Here is a 21,665-nt window from a genome sequence, read left to right on the forward strand (position 1 = left end):
CATCTCTCAGACTATGTCTGGGCGATCGCTATTGGAAGCGCTGTGTACTGTCTCCATATTTCGTGGATTCTCATTCCCGAACATGATACCGTATTCATAATTGGAATTTGTCACTTTTTCTGAGCACATATTACGTCCAATTTGTCATCTTATTTTTAAGGATCTGGGTATGCATTTGTCTCTTTGTTTTTCTCATTTTGACTGACGCGCTAAATAAGTCCCTTATTTCTGCGACAAAATTAATTTAAATAAAACTCAGATGAGTAATACAAGGGGTAGACATTGTTGCGATCAAAGAGGGCGGGTGGTGTTATCCAACTCCGATATATTTACTAAGTTAATGGTGGTGCATGAAACCTCACTCCCTCGATACGCGAAAGGTGGAAACCAAAGATCTAGTGAAAGGAGGCAGATCCAGACACACAAAAAACAGCGAACTAGAACAGCACATACTGATATTGGACACACAAACGCCGAAATATAAAGACAAATAAAATACCCAGACACGTAAAACGAAAGAGGGAATAGGGTATGGACTGATCAGTTGCAATAAGGATGTGTATCAACTCCAATATACTGAGACAACTATCCCGCATGGAAAGAATAATTAAAATAAAAACGGACAACCACAAGTATGATAGAGAACGGAGTTGGTCTTTTTAGAGAAAATTTACCCATACACATAAGAAAAATGAATTGTCGCAATAATGAGCTGTAGGAGTATTGGGTTGTCAGAATAATGGTTGTCGGACTAATGGGATGTCACCCATACGGTTAAAAAATATACTTCCCTTTAACAAAATTTCGGGAAAAACAGCAACTTCCTGGCACGTAAATTTAAAAGTAGTCAAAATAGTTCCAATCTTTTTATTATATGCCGGAGATGGAATAAAAATGTTACGAACGATACAACTTTGATACATATAAACGATGCCTGCGATATGAGTGCAAGGAAGACACGTTTTCCTGAGAAATCGTTGGGGAATCCAGGTATAGGTCAATTTATTGATTCATAGATAGCAGAAAAAAAGGCGCCGAGTTAGTTGCCTTTTTATAGATGGTAAAATTTGGTATTTTCTCAGAGTCGTTTAAATCACTCGAAACTAGGTAGACATGCATAGAAGTGATAGATACGTATTATACATATAGAAAATTGAATATTTTTAATAATCAACAAAAAAAATCAAAAAAATCTGTATCATATAACCAAGCGTCTGTGATTTATTTATGGAATATTCACTGTCAACAAATATCACAACCAATATAATGTTGTAGAGAACTGAAACAAAATTAAAAAAACCCAACAATTTGTACAAAATTTATTTCATTATGAATTATAAACAATTTTTTGTCAAATTATTTTCTACCATTTGGTACAGCTACAATGTAAGAGCATTGTTGACTTTCATCTGATATTAATACAGCTTCCTCCATACATGGTCCCACTTTAATAATTTTACAATCGTCTGCAAGATCTCTAATCACTTGTCCATACCTAAAATAACAGTAACTGTTGTATGTAACAAAGTAACAACAAGTATCCATTGTTACTCAGAATAGTGGACAAAATATTAAAGTTTTGTATTTAAAATAGAGCTGGAACAATATAAAAAAAAATGTCATTTTGTAAAGAAATGATCACGATCCCAATTGGGGATAAAAATGCGTATATACAACAAATGGAAGTTTTTAACGACCTTGACTGGCTATACAGCCCTTGCACGGTCGGCTGCGTATATACCCCGGCAATTTCCTGAATATATACTGACATCTCTGTGTTGTTATCCAATCACAAACCTCGACACATTTGTAATCCGTAGTATATATATATATATATAAGTACGTCTGAGTCAGTGACAGCTCTACAACAGATTTATCCATCGGATCACCATCAATGGTGGTGATACATGACTGTGTACATTATGTATATATAGTATTTAATTTTCCCAGTATTAGGTTGGCCTTTTGTGTACCCAAGACAGGTGAAGGAAGTCAAATTAGGAGCGCTGTGATTGGATGTAAGGGTACAATATATTTTTTTTATTTATCTATGAATAACTGCAGTGTGTAAATTTACAACATAAATTTTAAAACCTATTGAAATATTTTCTAGAGAATTATTCGAAAAGTCTTCCAAAATTTCATAAATTTGGTGCAAAATGACGGTGGGCATGGATAACATAAACCAGCTCCGTTGGAAATTGGTCATGATACTATTTGGCTTCAATTTTTAGAATACAGTAATAAAGTTCTAACACCACACATAACTGTTTTATCCAGGTTTTTATTATAAAAACTGGTAAATTTAGAAAATGTTAGTATTGTTGCCTATGGCAGAATAAATAGTACCGTTTTCCCTATACCACTCGTCTCGGGGGCGGATCCCGGATTTTAGATAGGGGGTGAAGATTTAATATTTCGAGCGGACCGAGGCGAAAAAAAATTTGGAAATTTTTTGGGCTAAAAACATAAAATAAGCTTGTAATATGCACTATTTAAACGGTTCCTGGCTTGGGGCATGTATATTTTATAGTTGCTGTAAAGTGTAAGGGTTGGACATTTTTTATGCTGCAGAATGTTAATTGTCTATCATAAAATGATAGTATTGATCCAAAGCTATGTACTGATATATTTGATGTAGGACTTGTAAGCAAAAAATAGACATGGAAATTCGATGAAATTTACAATACAACCGACAAGAGTTAAAAAAGACAAACAAGCAGTTTTAATCAAAACGCTATAAAAACACCAAAGCCGAACTTCAACGTGAATCTAGACGAGCACACACCAAATTTATGCAAGACATTGTTAGTGAAGACTTATACAAGAACCCCAAAAGATTTTGGTCGTTCATAAAGAGTAGGAAACAGGAATCTTCAGGCATAACAACTCTGAAAAATAAAGATGGATACCTCCACAGTGACACACCAACAAAATCAGCAATCTTGAACAACCAATTCCACTCAGTTTACACACAGGAAGACCTTTACAACATGCCAGATAAAGGGCTAAGCCCATACCAACCATGAGACCAATAAAAATAAGCCAGAATGGAGTCACTAAACTCCTCAGAGGAATAAGACCTTTTAAGGCAACTGGGCCAGATGATATACCAGCCTGCATTCTAAAGAACACTGCCGAACATCTGTCACCTTACCTGAATAGACTGTACCAACTGTCAATGGATCAGGGGTCAGTACCAGAAGATTGGAGAACAGCCAACATTGTCCCAGTCTTTAAGAAAGGCGAAAAACACACAGCAGCAAACTACCGTCCGGTATTCCTCACATCAATCACGTGTAAGCTACTAGAGCACATAGTCCACAGTACTATCATGGACCACTTTGACAGAAACTCCATATTGTGTGACGAACAAAATGGGTTCAGAACCAAACGCTCATGCGAATCCCAGCTCCTCATAACCACACATGAAATAGCCAAGAACATGGAGGATGGCGATCAGACAGATATCATCCTGTTAGACTTCGCCAAGGCCTTTGATAAGGTACCACATAACCGACTGCTACACAAATGGACTACTACGGAGTAAGAGGTGTCCAACTCGAATGGATAAGACAGTTCCTGTCCAACAGAACCCAGTCTGTGATCCTTGAAAATTACAAGTCTGACCCACTCGACGTGTAATCTGGAGTTCCACAGATGGGTCCCTTACTCTTTTTGGCATACATCAACGACCTCCCAGAAGCTACAACATCAAGCGCTAGACTGTTTGCCGATGACTGTCTACTCTACTGGCGCATCAGGAAACCAGAAGATGCAGACTTGCTGCAGAAAGATCTTTCCTCGCTGGAAGAATGGGAAAAACAGTGGCAAATGTGCTTCCACCCAGAAAAATGCACAGTCATCCGTGTCTCTGGACGACGTCAACAACATCAGACATCCTACTCAATCCATGGACACAGATTAGAAACAATAGACAGTGGGTAATACCCTGGACTCACCATCAGCAAAGATTTCACCTGGTCAAATCACATCAATCAGATCATAGGGAAAGCCTCAAAGACACTAGGATTCTTACGGAGGAATCTGGGTTGGTGTACTCCAGCAACAAAAGCTACAGCATACTGCACGTTAGTCAGACCAACCCTGGAATATGCTTCCCCGGTATGGGATCCCCACCAAATTACCATCATACGTGACATAGAGCAGGTACATCGACGAGCAGCTCACTTTGTCTACAGTTTCTACCAGGAAAACTCTCCAGGATGTGTCACAAAGCTTCTGGACCAACTTCAATGGGAATCACTGCAGCGCAGACGGTGGAAACAGAGTCTTGTGCTGTGTTACAAGACTCAACACCAGATGATTGCCATTGATCCAGACAAGTAATATACATCAGGTGACAGTAGAACCAGGGGCAACCACACATTAAGACAGACAAGAGTGAAGAGAGACGTCTACTATCACTCATTCTTCCCGAGAACAACAAGAGAGTGGAACAAACTCCCAGAATCAGTAGTGGAGTCCGGATCACTAGAGGACTTCAGGGCCAGAGTGAACACCATCCCCTGGACCCAACCACACCTCAAATAGACAGCAGGAGAACCAGTGTATATAGTTGTAATTAAGCATATTTTATTGTAAATATCATCCAGATTTTCCTGGACTTTTGGCCAGAGAGGAGTGGCCTCCTGTCCGTTTGAGATGCGCCCGAGTCAATTACACTTTTATAGAGTTCGACTCGTAACCGGGAAGAAGAAGAAGAATATGTTTCACCAAACATAACTTAGAGAACCGAAGTGATGTTTTCCAAATCTCCCAAAGATTTCGAAAGTGTCTGAAATGACAACGAAGTTAGATTGATGGTCGACAAATGGAGAAATAAATATAAAAAAGAAGATGTGGTATGATTGCCAATGAGACAACTATCCACAAAAGACCAAAATGTCACAAACATAAACAATTATAGGTCACCGTACGACATTCAACAATGAGCGAAGCCCATACCACATAGTCAGCTATAAAAGGCCCCGATAAGACAATGTAAAACAATTCAAACGAGAAAACTAACTAACTTTTATTTATGTAAAAAAATGAACGAAAAACAAATATGTAAAGGTCACAACCAGCAGTCAGGTTACAAAGTATTCAATATATATATAAGTCCGCCGAAACAGACATTCCAGTTAGATATGCAAATCCCGGCCACGAAAAAACTACGCCCGTTTTTATTCATCATGTTCATTTCATGCTAAATAATTTTGTTGGAAATTTTCGTTTTTTATAGGAAAAAAGTGGACAAGACTATTGTTTTCAATCCAGATACGGCCAGAATATTTTTTGTTTAAGGCAAGAATCAGAGTAATTTTTCTCTCTCTCAAATATCTAAGACTGCCTCCTCAAATCAAATGGTTCGTACTGAGAGTCACAGACTTGAAATTTTTCTAGAGCTTATACTAAAATTGAGAATGGAAATGGGGAATGTGTCAAAGAGACAACAACCCGACCATAGAAAAAACAACAGCAGAAGGTCACGAACAGGTCTTCAATGTAGCGAGAAAATACCGCACCCGGAGGCGTCCTTCAGCTGGCCCCTAAACAAATATATACTAGTTCAGTGATAATGAACGCCATACTAATTTTCAAAGTGTGCACAAGAAACTAAAAATAAAATAATACAAGACTTACAAAGGCCAGAGGCTCCTGACTTGGGACAGGCGCAAAAATGCGGCGGGGTGACTGGGGATCATTATTCAACTTTGTTATTTATAGATGGTGCATTTGGGGTTAAACACGTTTTCGTACGTAAATATATTGTGGAACTTTTCCTCATGAGAGTGTAATAGTCTATAGAGTATTTACTATTACTTTCTGTTTGGTGGAATAGTGAAATAGAAGTCAATACGTTCTTGCTCAATCCTGTGTCGCTTTGAAGGTTTCCTGATTGTCACGACATCCTCAGCCTAGCAATGTATATTACTGTAATTTAAATTTCGAAATGACCGTGTGCCGTTTTTTCAACGCACTGGTCGACTCCACCATAGCAAATCTCACGACTTTGACAATCACATGACTTTGACAATCAGTAAATACCAGCGAAAAATATCTTAATAAGCAAAGAATTATCATATAAAAATTAAATACTCGGGAAATGGCAAAGTTCACGAAGTACAGTCTGACTAATAATTTCACAAAAAAAAAAAAGTCCGAACAAAAGGGGGGGGGGGGTATGCCCTCTACGCCCCCTCTGAATCCGCCACTGCGTCTAAACATAAACCTAACAATGTTAGATCTGTAAATTTTCTTTCGCAATTTTTTTTTGTTCTTCCCTCGCCGGGATTCGAACCCATGCTACTGAGATATCGTGACATCAAATCGTCTGCACTGCAGCCGTCCCGCTAGACCACACGACCACATGGGCTTCACAACAGTAAAGCTTCTGGTGGCCGTGTGTTACCTTTCCTCGTCAGTTTTAATCTAGCGGCGTACTACAGTACATGATGTATATTATATAAGGCATGGAGATGTTATAGTTACAGATCAACTGAATATCTCCATGCCTTATATATCATGAACTGTCGTACGCCGCTAGATTAAAACTGACGAGGAAAGGTAACACACGGCCACCGAAAGCTTTACTTTTGTACATAATGTACACAGCCATGTATCACCATCATTGATGGCCATCCGATTGATGTATCTGTTGTAGAGTTGTCACTGACTCAGACGTACTTATATATATACATGTATATATATATAACGGATATATGGATACTGTACCTTTTACCCTTCCGTTCTCTAACCACCAAATTTTAACTACGAAACTTGTTCTCTTTGCTCATTACCAACAAAGACACATCCAATTGGTCTTATATAGGTAGTTTCATTTTCAAAATAAATCTCATGTTTCTTGTCAATTATGTAAGTTTAAGCAAAATAATCTTTTAAATTCGGTATACTTTGTGCCCCCCCTTTCTCACATAAATTACAGATCCGACCATAATACCAGAGAGAGAAGATTGCCCCATTCAAACACCAGACTTTGAATCAAGAATTAGTAGAAACATAGGAAATGTACAGATTTTGTTAAATTGCATGTCTATCTAAAATTTTATAATTAAAAAATAATGTCCTCAAAGTAAACTGTTTTTTTTTTATAATACTAGGAATACACGTTACATTCATAAAAAAATAAAGTTCCTATAGGAATAAGAATGTATAAACTAAACTTTTTCAGATGAATAGGTCCAATTCAACAAATTTTAACGTTTTTTAATTGCTCTATTTAGCTATGGAAAATATAAAATAAATTATCGCACCAACCTTGCACTTATAAAGATTTTTTATCCGAAGTTTAATATGTATGACCTTGTCAAAATGTGAGAATTTCTTATTAGTGCAAACATGGTGCGGTGGTCAAAATTTAGAAAAAACATTCAAATTTATGTATTTTTGCTGATTTTCCCTATTATGTCGCCATTTGCACCTACCATTTTGACGTCATTGAACCTTTTTTGTTATACAAAAAACAGAGTTTTTTTTTTATCATTGACTCATATTCTAATAATTTATGAAGAAAAATCTGCTTTGTTAGAATTTTATTATCTTAATTTAATTGTAAATCTGGGGCCACTACTACAGCTACTACTCCAAAGTATAGTGTTCACTCCAAGAACCGGTTTGTAATTAAACTTGAAATTGTTTAATGTCTTTAATATTCTCACTATGTTCATAGTTTAGGACTTTACTCATTATATTACATGTAGGATAAAAAAAAATACAGGAAAAGTTCAGATGTTCATGAAAAAATGTTCTGTATTTTGACTTCAGTGTACCAGAGAGGTTCATGCATATGCTTGCTTCAGATCCAAGCTTTCAAATTGGCCTTTCAACACTGAGAGTGTTTGTTCGAATCCAGAATGGGCGGTGCAATCGACTCTAATTTATTTTTTTTCAACTGAAGACCCTTTCTTTTTCCAGACAATTCGGTTTCCTACACGAAGTAAAAACCAACCACCGAAAAATAAAACAAAAGTGTTGAAAGTAGCGTTAAACACAAACCAATCAATAAATCAATAATATATCTCAAGGTGTATAGAAGCATTACACACTTTTAAGCAATGCCAAAGAAAACAAATCGGAAAAACTTTGTTATATACGGAACACCTATCTGTAATTTGATTCTGGTTTGTTAAAAAATCATAAATAGTAAGAATTTTGCTACTTCTTAAACAAAACCTCATACGATAACAAATTACATCCAGAGAACTTTAAAATGTTACACTTAATAATAAACAGGGAAACCGTTTTTAAAAATTAATACGGTTGTTCATATATTTTTTGAAAAAGTGATAAAATTTTCGCATGATAAAAATTTTTCCTTTTTATAGAAAACAAAGCATGATGGTTAATTTGAAAAATTCATAACGAGTCAAGTTATTGTATTGTATTAATGGTCAATATCATTCCCTTACCCGCAACAGGAAATCTCTCCGTCCCAACATCTACATGTTTCACACTGTTCTTCATTTTGGAACGAAGAGCCATCTTTGACTATTTCCCCATTAAAAATGCAATCTGAAATAATCAACAGCATCCATTAAGGGACGACATCAAAAGATCGATGTAGGATAAAAAACTTAAATCAAATAGTTTGGGGTGAGGGAAGGGGGTTCAACATTGCTGCAAGTTTTGTTAATCAAAAATCAATTTTCTATATATCCATAAAGTTAAGGGGGGGCCCCGGGGGTCAGTTTTTTGTTTATCCTACATTGAACTTTTGATGTCGTCCCTAATCATATACAAATATCATCATAAAAAAACAAAATCCCAAAACACACATAAGACAAACACAATTAAATAAATTAAACATGAAAAAATCTAACCTGCAAAAAATTACGTTGATCAAGAGTAACATGAGTTTGTCACTCTTAATCTAATATTACTAGATCAGGATGACCTGTGGCGTGTATTTTTAAACGTAACTCAATTATCTGTTTGACAATAAAATAAGTAAAATATCCTTGGAGCCATGATCTATTTTTTTTATGCCGACCTTACGTACGCTACACAATATTAAAAAACAAACTCAACTCTGTACTTTATGAATTGATATACTAGTAAAATTGAGAATGGAAATAGGAATGTATCAAAGAGACAACAACCTGACCATAGAAAAAACAACAGCAAAAGGTCACCAACAGGTCTTCAATGTAACGAGAAATTCCCGCAACCGGAGGCGTCCTTCAGTATATATATATTATTATAGTATGACCAAAATGGGTATATTCATGTTCCATTTAATCCTTGAATTAAGAAACTATTGATGCAAGCTTTATTGTAGTTTTAACATGAGTAGGTATTATATTCGTGGTTAGTTAAGCCCTCACTGTCACTCGGGCAAAGATAATCACGAATATATTCGCTCGGGCAAAAATAATTACCAATATAATTACAACCCATGTTAAAACTACAGTAAAGTATAGCTTCTGATTATGACAATTAAGTTAATTTCGATGTCCGATATGTATCAGGGTAGCGCGTTTTTGTAGGCTCTTCCGTGAATCTCCCTTTTTTGTATGTAAACAAGCAAACGACTGACACTGTGATTTTTCAGAGGGAAGAGTTTTGAATAGCCATCATGAACGGTTGTCGTATCTAGGTCAAATATGTCAGTTTCGAATTGCAAAGCATTACAGTCATAATAAATGAATTAGTAACAACAAACATGTATTATCCTACAATTGGGTGTTCTACTATACAGATACAGCCCTACAGATATCGCTATGCTGTATCTGTATACTATACAGATATCGCTCTTAAGCTCCGCCCACTGCCGGACTGAGTATTGTATGAACCTGCCTGACCTCAGAATATGTATTGCAGTCGCATTCGGAAACCTAGTTCCAATATACATTTGAACAACTCAATCCATCTTAGTACTTGATAACCGATAACAATTTTCAAACATTAACTCTATCATGGTTTACAACGAACTTGGCAATCATTATTGATATATTAATTAATATTGAATTAGAAAATTCAATTCCTTGTAAAAAGATTTATCTTACTACATGTATCTCCGTGAATGAAGCCGAGAAATAATTATTTTGACAACTTAAGTGCATTTTGTCCAACTACGATATCCAACGCACAACTGCTACAAAAAGCCAACACGAGCAGCATAACCAACACCATTAAGAACATAAGATGGAGTTGGATAGGTCACAGCCTGAGGATAGACCCATGGAATGTTTTTCGAATCGCCTTGACATGGACACCACCAGGAAAGAGAAATGTAGGAAGGTCAAAAGAAACTTGGAGACGAATGGTAGATAAAGAAAGAACAGAGTTGGATGGAGAACATGGGGAGAAGCACTACAATCAGAAGTAGATACTAGACTCAGGTGGAAGGCTTCCATTCGCAGCCCTATGCGACACATGGTGCTAACGGGAGCTGTAATTGTAATTGTAAGTACATTTTGTTTGTAGTTTTTTTTTTTAACTTTGAAAATTAAGGAGCGTCTGGCACGGACATACATTGGTCTTGGGTATTTATTCCCAGTTTGAATCGATAACGTAGAGCTGTCACTTCTCAATGTTTTTTGGCGAAAAATATGTTCAGTGCGATTGAAAATTAAGAAGCTTCTGGCACGGACATACACTGGCTGTAACTTCTCAATGTTTTTTTGCGAAAAATATGTTCAGTCTGATTAAAAATTAAGAAGCTTCTGGTACGGACATACATTGGTCTTGGGTATTTATTCCCAGTTCCCAGTAGAGCTGTCACTTCTCAATGTTTTTTTTTGCGAAAAATATGTTCAGTCTGATTGAAAATTAATGTACAGATAAAGAAGTAGGTCCATTAACACCCTTTTGGACACAACATAAAGCAGTTTTTACAAAATTGGTAAAATGTAAAGGATCATAGGGTGCAATTAGTTTTGCGGATAGTTAATTAAAAAATCGACACATAATTTTCTAAGTACCGAAAAAAAAATCAAATTTGTTAAAAAATATTCAATATGCTTATCAAGTTATCTTCATGTGGTAACTAATAGGTTGAAAGATTATTTTTTTCAATTTTTTAAGAAAAAAAAGTGTTTTTTTGAAATCTCAAAAAATGCATTTTTTTTTTTATTTTAGTCTAAAATCAATGGTTCAGACACAGTAAATTTGGAACCTTTCGGATTAGTTTTAAGATTGTTACCTCTTTTTGAATATCACTTAACGCATACTGTCTATGGTTAATCAGTTGATTAAGTCAGAGACATATAAATACATTTAGTATACATGTCTCTGATTATGTAAACATTTTAACGATTTCTCGTGGGGCCGAACTTTGAGTAAAAAATAAACGAAGAAATTGTATGATTTTTAAAAACCAATTGATGGCAAACACTGTCTTTATCTTCAAATGAGAGGTTGGCATCATTAGTCAGTGGCGGATCCAGAACTTTTCATACGGGGGGCCCGCTGACTGACCTAAGGGGGGGCCCGCTCCAGTCATGCTTCAGTGATTCCCTATATAATCAACCAAATTTTTCCCACGAAAGGGGGGGGGGGGGTGCGGCGGGCCCCCCAGCCCCCCTGGATCCGCCTATGTTAGTTGGGTCTTCTGATTTAAGAATTGTCGTTTAATGTAAATTTTGTAAAAAAATCGCAAAAAACGACATGAAAGCAAAAAAAAATTTTTTTTAAACGGATTTATATCTCAATAATGATTTATAATAGTTCTTGAAAAACTGGTCATTATCGTGATATATGGACTGCCCACAGGACAGTGGTATTGACTAAGATAGTGATAATGACTGAGCCGTTCGGCTCAGTCATTATCGCTGTCGCAGTCAATACCACTGTCCTACGGGCAGTCCAAGAATCACGACAATGACCAGTTTTCAAGAACTATTATGTTTATTTCATTGAGAAACCATGTTTTGGAAAATTCTCATAAATTCAAAACGCCTAAAGCGAACTCAGTAGTTGTACGATTTCTATAGCAAAGAGTGAAGACCAGTCGTAGTAAAACTGCCATTTATTTTAGTGCAATTTTTCAGTATATGAATTCTTAATTAAGTTCTCTTTAATTTTACCATTAGCGAAAAAATGTAATAAACAATTCAACAACTTAAATGTAATATTACAAACAGGAACATGTTTTATTAAAGGTACATCTTTTTAAACAGAGTAACCACGCCCCACCGGTCATTCACAGAGAAACCACGCCCTTAACAGTCATTATCAAACGGAAACCACGCCCCAACGGTCAATATCAGACGTAAACCACGCCCCACCGGTCCATATCATGTAAAAGTTCATTAACGACCGGCTTTCTGGTCCGTATAGTTCTGTTAATGACCGATGGAATTTATTACTGAAGATTAATGAATGTCATGTGACCCCTTTTTATCCAATAAGAGAATCTTATTCTCAACCGATATGAAATAATAAGTATTACTACCTTCAGTATTGGTCCAATGAACGGACAACTGTATCTTTAATTTGAAAAAAAGTCTTGTATCGTTTCTTTTGTTGACTAGTATATTATGGCATATTTGATAGATTTTTCATATGTAAGCTCGAATTTGAGCGTCCTTAATGAATTATTATAAATCAGTTAAAATATTTCACATAAACTAATTGAATCGACTAAAATAGACACTTAAGTGTTTAGAAAGTGTCCAACATCTTTCTCAAGATGAACCGGAAATTTGAGGTCAAAATCGGCCCTAACCGGACCTTCTCCTTTAAAAGCTTATCATTTTTTCCCCCTGAATACGAAAATGATATAAAGAAGATAATTTTACCTGTTGGTGTTATCATGTGGCAACTACAGTGAATGTATGCTACCATAAAAGCCAAAATAATACATATGTTCTCAGTCTTCATCCTCGGCGTCGTTTTGATCCTTGAACGTAGTAGATCTGGAGTAACTGAGAGTCAGAATAACAGCACGGTATACTAATACACGTATACAAAGAGAAATAAAATGAATAAATTAATGTATCTCTTCCATTATTAATTAACCATTAAAATTTAAGTGGCATAATTTTGAACGTCAATTAAAAATCAAATGTCCTATGGCCAGATTCCCACACTGTTATCATATCATTACTAACCATTTACGTTAATTAAAATCTAGTTTTACTATTAAATGTTAGCTACCCAAAATTATAGTTAAATGCCGTGAATTTGATGCGACCTCTTGTCCTATTGACAATAACAAAATGTTGCAAACGAGCAAACAGGTTATCTTTATTTAATGTGTAAATCAACAAAAAAACTTTTTAATAGTACCATAACTTGTCGTGTTGGCGTTCATTTGTAATTCAGCTAATATTTCATAGATACAATACGGGGACTCGTGGTATATGGCTTGATGAATTGCTTACTTCAAATGTTATTGAGCATTTACATAGGCAGATGTGGTATGGGTGTCAATGAGACAACTCTCAATCCAAGTAACAATTTTTAAAAGTAAACCATCATAAGTTAAAGTACGATCTTCAACTCGAAGCCGTGGCTCATTCCGAACAGGAAGCTATAAACGGGCCCCCAAAAATACTAGTGTAAAACCATTCAAACGGGCAAACCAACGGTCTAATCTATAATATAAAAAACGAGTAACGAGAAAGAATTATGAACTTTATAAACAGACGACAATCACTGCAATTCACACTCCTGACACAGGACAGGTGCAAACATTTGCAAAATGTATGTTTTACAGGAAAATTAGGAATTAATTTAGTTTCAGATTCAATGGCTTAGCGTAAAGTTACTCTTTTGGGGTAACATACAACCGAAAGCAAAAAATGATCAAGAAATAACCACAACATAAAGACAACCCTTTATTAGTTTTCTCAATTACATTATTCCCTATTTTTCATTTCAGGGCTTTTTGAAGCCGACCATACAGTTTAGGTTTTCTCCTTTTGAAGGCCTTATGTTTGCCTTAAGTAACTTACATACATCTGCTACATTAAAATTTGGCGATTAGTTGTCTCATTGGCAATCCTACCACATCTTCTTATTTTTCATATTAAGAAAAAACAAAACACAAATATTTGTTGGTTGGATAATTATAGAATTTTATTGCTCAGCTGATCCCTGTTGGATGACAACCAACGATGAGCCAAATAGGTAAGAAGAAACTAGAATACTTTTCGAGGCGTGTTTAGGGGTCATAGGTGGCAGAGTTGTTTAAGTAGTCGAACTACTGTGTGCGACTAGCCATTCAATAATGAATTTGTCAGTGTTCAAATCCTGCACATGGCAGGTGTGCTCAACTCCAAATTCTTAATTTACTAGGGTTGTCAGTTTTCATATAGCTATCGGAAGGGCTAGCGACGTGGTCCTCTCCGAACACTATAGTTTCACAACAAGTAAAAAATTGACTGTAAAGTGAAAGTGGCGTTAAACACATATCAATCAATCAATCAATCGAGACGTGTCTGCGATCATAAATGACATCAACCTAATCACGTCCCAGCAAATCAAAATATGTTTGAGGGTAAAACGTTTATTGTGTCATTATCAAATGATCAATTATAACAATAAAAGGCTGAATGGACGATTTTCCCCCAACAACGGACTTAAAAATTGTAAAACTTCGAAGCATTTTGAGATATTTGCACTTGTATCTAATAGAAAACAGCTCAAATTTTCAGATTTTTCCTAAGAGGTAAGGTGAAAATAACGACTAGTCTTCTATGATCTGAAACGTTTCATAGAAATTAGTCTATAAAACTGGCAAACATTTTCTGTCATTTACCTGAAACTAGAGGCACTTAATAGCATGTGTCGCTCACCTTTTTCTATGTGCATAGTAAACATAGGACACAGATGGATTCATGACAAAATTGTGTTTTCGTGATGGTGATGTGTTTGTAGATCTTACTTTTCTGAACATTCTTGCTACTTCCAATTTTCTCTATCTATATAAAACTCGCCCCTTTATTTACCGAGAAAAATATTTTGTAAAAATTTACAAAAATGTACCAAGTTAATGAAAATTGTTAAAAATTTACTTATAAAGGGCAATAATTCCTTCATTTATAGATCTTACTTTGCTGAACATTATTGCTGTTTACAGCTTATCTCTATTTATAATAGTGTCAAAAACAGCAAAATTTCTTTAAAAATTACCTATTGGGGACAGCAACAGGCCAACAACCAGTTGTCCAATTCATCTGAAAAATTCAGGGCAGATAGATTTTCACTTGATAAACAATTTAACCCATTGTCATATTTGCTCTAAATTCTTTGGTTTCAGAGTTTATAAGCCAAAATCTACATTTTACCCCCTATGTTCTATTTTTAGCCGTGACGGCCATCACCGCACACATTTTCTAAACTATAGATACCCCAATGATGATTTCGGTCGAGTCAAGTTTGGTAAATTTGGCCCAGTAGTTTCAGAGGAGAAGATTTTTGTTAAATTTAACAACGACGGCGACGACGACGGACGACGGATGACGGACACCAAGTGATGAGAAAGAGCTCACTTGGCCTTTTGGACCAGCTGAGCTAAAATAGGAAAATTTTAAAGTCATATGAAACTTCAAATAAAAAAAAAGTATGCACATATTATTTTATAACGACTAGCAAATGGCTAGTTTTTATTATGTATATACTTATGGAAAATGCATATATGTTTTGGGATAGTTGTCCTCAACAAGATTCTAATAATCTAGAACACTTCATGTTAAGTTAGAGGTAGGAGGAAAAGTAACTGGGTTGCCCGTGTATGGTAGTTGTGAAGCTATACATATTTCGAAACAGGCTAGAAATTGCTAGTTGACAGATAAAAGCCAAGAAAGCTAAATGTGTTTTATTTTTTTGAGATAACAAGACTGTCCTTGATTATCTCTGCGATTTATAGCTTCCGCTGTGTTGAAACCTATTGGTGCCATAAGGCTGGCATCTGCTCTTTGGTTGGGTTATTTTCTCTTTTGACGCACTCGCCATTTCCGTTCTCATATTTTTCTGCATTACCCAGTGTATGCATTCAAATGTTCGTAAACAAACTAACTTAGTTATCTTTAAAACTTAAAAAAGATGAATAACATTTAATTGTCAGACTATTTATTTTGACAAAATAAAAGATTTCATAAAAGTATTTATACTTCTAGAAAGTAAATGCACGCCATGATCAGAACAAACAAAGCACAAATTATACATGCATCACTAAACATCAATTCTTATTAATATGATTTTGAATTATATTAAAGCCAAACATTTGATTCAAGGAAATCTTTTTTCCCCAAAAAGTGTCACAAGTACTAATAGACAGAAACCTGCAAAACAAACAATCGAATGACATATATGTAGTATGTACATGTACTTGAATTTCATGTTTGAATTGTGTGTTTGTTGTGTCAAGGACGTATAACTAGACTATAGTATTACTTATAAGTCCTTGATTGTGTCTAGCCTTGGTTTTTTTTTATTCGATTACTAGTATTTGTAAACTGACCATTTTCCATTTCCTTAATTTAAGTATTATTAATCAGTGAACTCAGATTTCCAAAATATCTCCAAAAGAAAAATAGAAAAAAAAGAAAAAAAAACCCAATTGTTCCGAGAAGGTCTTTCCACCCAAATTCACTAGAGATAAGAAAATTTGGATAATATATGTGTCCTGACTGTCTTCAACGCTAGCTGTTCATTTTGTAATGTAAATAACAAAGTTTATGATTGTATGTTGGTTAGCTAATATCTTAATTGAAGAATAGGCACATGTTAGCTTATATTTTTAGCGGGGGCGGGAATGTTGGTAGTGGGATCATCACAAAAATCTTTTTAAAAAATATTCATGATAAAAAAGTCATGTTATTTTCAAAGTATTTATCCAGTTTATGCTTCTTCAAAAAATGAACACTAAAAAAACAATTATTGAATAAGTGGTCAGTTGATTAATGTTTCAAATCGAGGTTACTATATAGATAAAGGAAGATGTGTAATGAGTGCCAAAATGAGACATATTTAATAGTTATCAAAGGTACCAGGATTATAATTTAGTACGCCAGACGCGCGTTTCGTCTACATAAGACTCATCAGTGATGCTCATATCAAAATATTTATAAAGCCAAACAAATACAAATTTGAAGAGCAGTGAGGATCCAAAATTCCAAAGTTGTGCCACATACAGCTAAAGTAATCTATGCCTAGGATAAGAAAAACCTTCGTATTTCGAAAAATTCAAAGTTGTGTAAACATGACCAACTCTCCATCCAAAAAACAATTATAAGAGTAAACCATTAAAGTTCAGTGTACAGCCTACAACACGGAGCCTTGGCTCACACCGAATAAAAAGCTATAAAGGACCCCAAAATTACTAGACTAGTTTGAATCCATTCAAAAGGGAAAAACAACGGTCTAATCTATATAAAAAAACGAGAAACGAGAAACACGTATAATTTACTATGTCGTTAATGGGTTTATTTCATTGTGTACTTGTATTGTTATTTCTTATGGGACGTGTGAACGGTTTCCATATGTCCAGTTCTACGGCAACTCTTTGATGACTTAATATCACACTTTTCTTTTCCGTTGTATTTTCGTTGTTTTCAAGTGGAATCACCTTAGTTATGGGTGAATTTTCGTGGTAACCATCTTTGCTGTTCTCCACATGTTCTTCTACCTTGTCATTGCTGTTTACACTAGTATTTTGTTTCTTCTTGGTAAAAGTATTTTTCATGCTGATTTTTAAACTTCTTGATTTTGAAAAATTTAGTGATGATTTATTCGATTTCGATAATTCGTTGTTGATTTTCATATGTTGTTCCTTAGTCGTATTGCCTTCCGGATGACTACGTGACTTGTCATCGTCGTGGACCATTTTTCTGAAGAACAAAAACAAATCAATACCATACCAGTAAGTGCTTTAAGGCTGAGGAGATAAGATCAAAGACGACTTGATATGTTGAATAGATTACCAGTAAATAAACTCATCATAAAAACCAGGATTGATTTTTTATATTAGACGCGCGTTTCGTTTTAAAAACTTTCATCAATGACGCTCGAATAAATAAATGTTAAAAAGGCCAAATAAAGTACAAAGTGGATGAGAGACCAAAAATTCATAGAAGTTTTGCCAATTACAAATTACAGCTAAGGTAATCTTTTCCTGAGGTAGAAAAGATAATGATTACCTCCCTTAATGATTCCCGTTTATTATATAAATATGTTTATACTGCACTAGTTCTATTTGAGCAGTCAAAATGCGTGACCGTATATTTCCATGTCATATACAATCACTGACCTGATATCACTTTTCCTCATGAATCTATAATACTAAAATTACGAGGTCCAATTTGTCAGCCGTCATCACGTAAAAACGATGAATCAAAGAATTCAACCTTATATATAACTAATATAGTACAATAGTGTTGATTAAAAATTACACCACTCCAGGCCCATTTGTTTTCCACGTAATTAATACTGCCAATAAATAAGAAGTTCCGAGTCGAGTCCGACACCGATACCAATAGTATATTCAACTGTTACCTATTCCTACATGATCTGTATGTTCCGCATTTGACAGGCGCACCACCAAACGGTGTATTTAGAATTTTGCTGTATACTGTTAAAAAGTACTCCACGGCCCTATGTTTTGCAAATTAATAATATTACCAATAATTGATAGGTTCCAGGTCGACGGGTTCAACATGTTCAAACAGAAAGATTTTGAAAACAGAGAAAACTGTGCATCTTATAATCGGCATGACTTGATCAGATGACAATACCAATACTAAAATAAGGCATACGCATAGTTATATACTTTGATTCAGTCACGGACCCGCAATATCACGGGTGTGTTCTAGTATATAAATAAATTTGGTGTTTTCACTGTCTTCTGATTGGTTAAAATTATTAGTTTTATTTTCAATGTTGTCAATTTTGATGGCGACACGCCCACTCTGACGTTGAGTATTCATACGCCAGCATGTGTGTACGCTTGTTATTGTTTATATAAATAATATAAAAAGCTCTTTGAGCCCTATTTTTGATAGAAATTTATTTATAATGAATGGCAATGATTTATTTTAGTTTTTTTGAACCATAAAACTAATTTTTGACTCTTCACATTTTACATAATCCGCTTCGCGGATAATTCAATGTGAAGAGTCAAAAATTAGTTTTAAGGTTCAATAAAATCAAAATAAATAATAGCCATTCATTAATTAAATAGAAATTGTCGAAATTATATTTAATTATTCATACGACCTCTTCAACCTGTTCTTGTTTCCGATGTAAACAACGATGCGTTTAACGACTCAAACTTGTTTCTTTTAAAAAATTTGGAAAACATATTTCACTTATTAATATTTTTTTGTTTGCAAATTAAATCATTATGTTTTATGTTTATTGTTGATACTTTAGTCTATAAACAAACGAATTCGTTCACCATTGATTGCGGTGATGTACATTTCATCGTGTTGTATATTTCTCCGCCTGTGTGAGATGAGGCCTTTTTAAAGGGAGATTTCCCCCAATATTTAAATTAAATCAATACCATTAACACACTAAGCAACAATTGAAAATGTTTTTTTAGATTGCAGTATAAAGACAATAATAGTGCATTGACTTGACATATCAACGATATAAGGATTCTTCCCGAAACGGGGAAAATGCTCGGCACAGCCTCGCGTTTCCCCGTTTCTAAGCCTCATCCTTATATCGTTGATATGTCAAGTCAATGCACTATTATTGTCTATATAAACGTCAGAGAAAATCGATTTAACACATTTTCCAGTCACAGTTCAAATGAATGACAGATAACCTTTAAAGTCACATAGTGAGATATAAGTGTCTCTTTAATAAGCATCATATACATAGTTGACCATACGATGGTTAACCAACACAACTTATGTACTAGTATCTGATCTTCCGAGACGTGAATAATAAGGTGGTATTATATAACTTCTAGAATTCCCTATCAAATGCTCTGTATAATGGTAACTTTTGGATATATAAAACAATATTCATTCCACAGTTAATCGTTACACTATCATTATTATATGAATTTTCAAAAAAATTCTTGTTTCATACAAAGTAAAAGTAGATGCCTTATTATGTTGTACTTAACAGCTAAATCAATAAAAAAAAATGATGAATACTTACCGGCGATACCGATATTTACAGCAGAACACACAAAACACACCCAAAACAACTATGAAAATTAGCATAACAATGGCTCCGATTAGATAAAAGTAGGCTACAAGTAAAACATGAAATAGTTAAAATAACATTTAAAATGTATCGAATTTATTCACTTCAGTACATATTTGTAACACTCAGATGTGTCCGATTCCCCCAAACGTGTCCATATTGACGTCACTGAACTGCAAAATATGTCTAGATCAAAACATCGCCAAAGGGTGTGATTTGTATAAACGCCCAAACGTGTTCATTTCTCAACTTACCCCAAACGTGACCAATGCCAAAAACGTGTCCATTTCTCAACTAATAAACATGTAGCGCTTCATTTGTTTCAACACATTAATTCCTTTTAAAAATACAGCTTTGAGTGTTTCTGTTGAAGGTAAATTCAAAAGAGTATTTCGACGTGTGATATTTCATAAATACAAAAATAAGAAGATTCAGTCTTCTTAAGTAATATAATAACATTTCTAACTTCATAGAATTCATTTATTATAGTTAACTGTTTGAGATATTCCCTATTCAAACGTGCATTTAAAGTTGATTTGCAAAACACGCGAGATCAGTTTAACTAGTATGTTGTAGCACAAAATAATTCAAGAAAAATATCTCTTTCTGTTTGAGAAACGACTTTTCCCATAAAAATCCGAAAAGTCCTGCAACCTCTAGATTAGTTTACATTGACTGTACATGTACAGTCTTTCAAATTAAAATATTTACCAGTATAAAATGTGGCAGATTTCATGCACACACTCAAACGCTAACAAAATTTGTAAAACTGTTTTTTAATGTCCATTTAGATCAAAGAATTAAACCATCACAGATCACAGAAATTTGAAATAAATTAAAACTTTGGAAATTGATTATAAATAAAAAGTTTTTGAAAACATGTCTACGAGAGAAGTTATTTCTTTGTTATCATGATAGAAAACAAGTAGAAAATTATGATTTTACAATTTTGAGATGAGAATTTGAATCCTTTGGTTTTGAATATCGTTCACTGCACATACCATTTGACAGGAATGATAGACGACATATAGGATGTCCTCCAGTCCAGCTTCCGGAACTGCACGTGAGAGTAGGATTTCCAATCATGACGTAATGCTCTGAACAAACGTAATGAAGCTGATCTCCCTGATTATATGAATTTTTCGTTCCAACATAATATCCATTAGCAATATTTTCAGGCGCCTGACCGCATCGAGGGGACATTTTGCAATCTAGTCAAGTTTGGTACAAGTGTTTGGTTTAACATGAAATGTTAATTAAGCCTGCTTTATCTAAAACATAACAGATCTTGTTTACTATGAAGATTTAAGATCATTGATTTTAGATATTGTAAACATAATTTATCAATAATTTGATAAATTCGTATATCCTTTAAAAGAATTTGACTTCTAACAATAAAGAACATGGTAACGCGTACTTTTAATTTAGGACCTTAAGTACTCCGATACTATAATACTTTTATCAATATTTTCTAAGCTGAGTTCTCATAATCTCAAGCATTGATTTCAAATCGACAACTGACGGTCTTGTAT

At 34.7% G+C, this 21,665-nt stretch overlaps 2 protein-coding genes across 2 annotated transcripts; both read right to left on the reverse strand.

The window, feature by feature from the left end:
- Positions 1-1,306: 1,306 nt before the first annotated feature.
- Positions 1,307-12,926, reverse strand: LOC134707286 (uncharacterized). The gene is made up of 3 exons (XM_063566932.1): positions 12,768-12,926; positions 8,436-8,538; positions 1,307-1,495 (listed from the first exon to the last, which is right to left on the reverse strand). Exons 1-3 carry the CDS (start codon positions 12,847-12,849, stop codon positions 1,357-1,359), a joined length of 324 nt encoding a protein of 107 aa, XP_063423002.1. The 5' UTR covers positions 12,850-12,926; the 3' UTR covers positions 1,307-1,356.
- Positions 12,927-17,378: 4,452 nt separating this feature from the next.
- LOC134707293 (uncharacterized) lies at positions 17,379-21,364 on the reverse strand. Its single transcript, XM_063566944.1, has 3 exons — positions 21,135-21,364; positions 20,086-20,179; positions 17,379-17,804 (listed from the first exon to the last, which is right to left on the reverse strand). The coding sequence occupies exons 1-3, from the start codon at positions 21,334-21,336 to the stop codon at positions 17,405-17,407; spliced, it is 696 nt and encodes a 231-aa protein (XP_063423014.1). The 5' UTR covers positions 21,337-21,364; the 3' UTR covers positions 17,379-17,404.
- Positions 21,365-21,665: the final 301 nt, after the last annotated feature.

This window comes from Mytilus trossulus, chromosome 1, assembly GCF_036588685.1.
Source record: "Mytilus trossulus isolate FHL-02 chromosome 1, PNRI_Mtr1.1.1.hap1, whole genome shotgun sequence".
Lineage (NCBI taxonomy): Eukaryota > Metazoa > Mollusca > Bivalvia > Mytilida > Mytilidae > Mytilus > Mytilus trossulus.

Excerpts from the sequence above, each read along its gene's own strand:
- LOC134707293 (XM_063566944.1), bottom strand. The coding sequence starts at position 21,336 with ATGTCCCCTCGATGCGGTCAGGCGCCTGAAAATATTGCTAATGGATAT. Across the intron at positions 20,180-21,134 it reads TCTATCATTCCTGTCAAATG|CCTACTTTTATCTAATCGGA; the intron begins GTATGTGCAGTG and ends TTTTACTTGTAG. Across the intron at positions 17,805-20,085 it reads TGTAAATATCGGTATCGCCG|AAAAATGGTCCACGACGATG; the intron begins GTAAGTATTCAT and ends TTTGTTCTTCAG.
- LOC134707286 (XM_063566932.1), bottom strand. The coding sequence starts at position 12,849 with ATGAAGACTGAGAACATATGTATTATTTTGGCTTTTATGGTAGCATAC. Across the intron at positions 8,539-12,767 it reads CCACATGATAACACCAACAG|ATTGCATTTTTAATGGGGAA; the intron begins GTAAAATTATCT and ends TGATTATTTCAG. Across the intron at positions 1,496-8,435 it reads GGAGAGATTTCCTGTTGCGG|GTATGGACAAGTGATTAGAG; the intron begins GTAAGGGAATGA and ends CTGTTATTTTAG.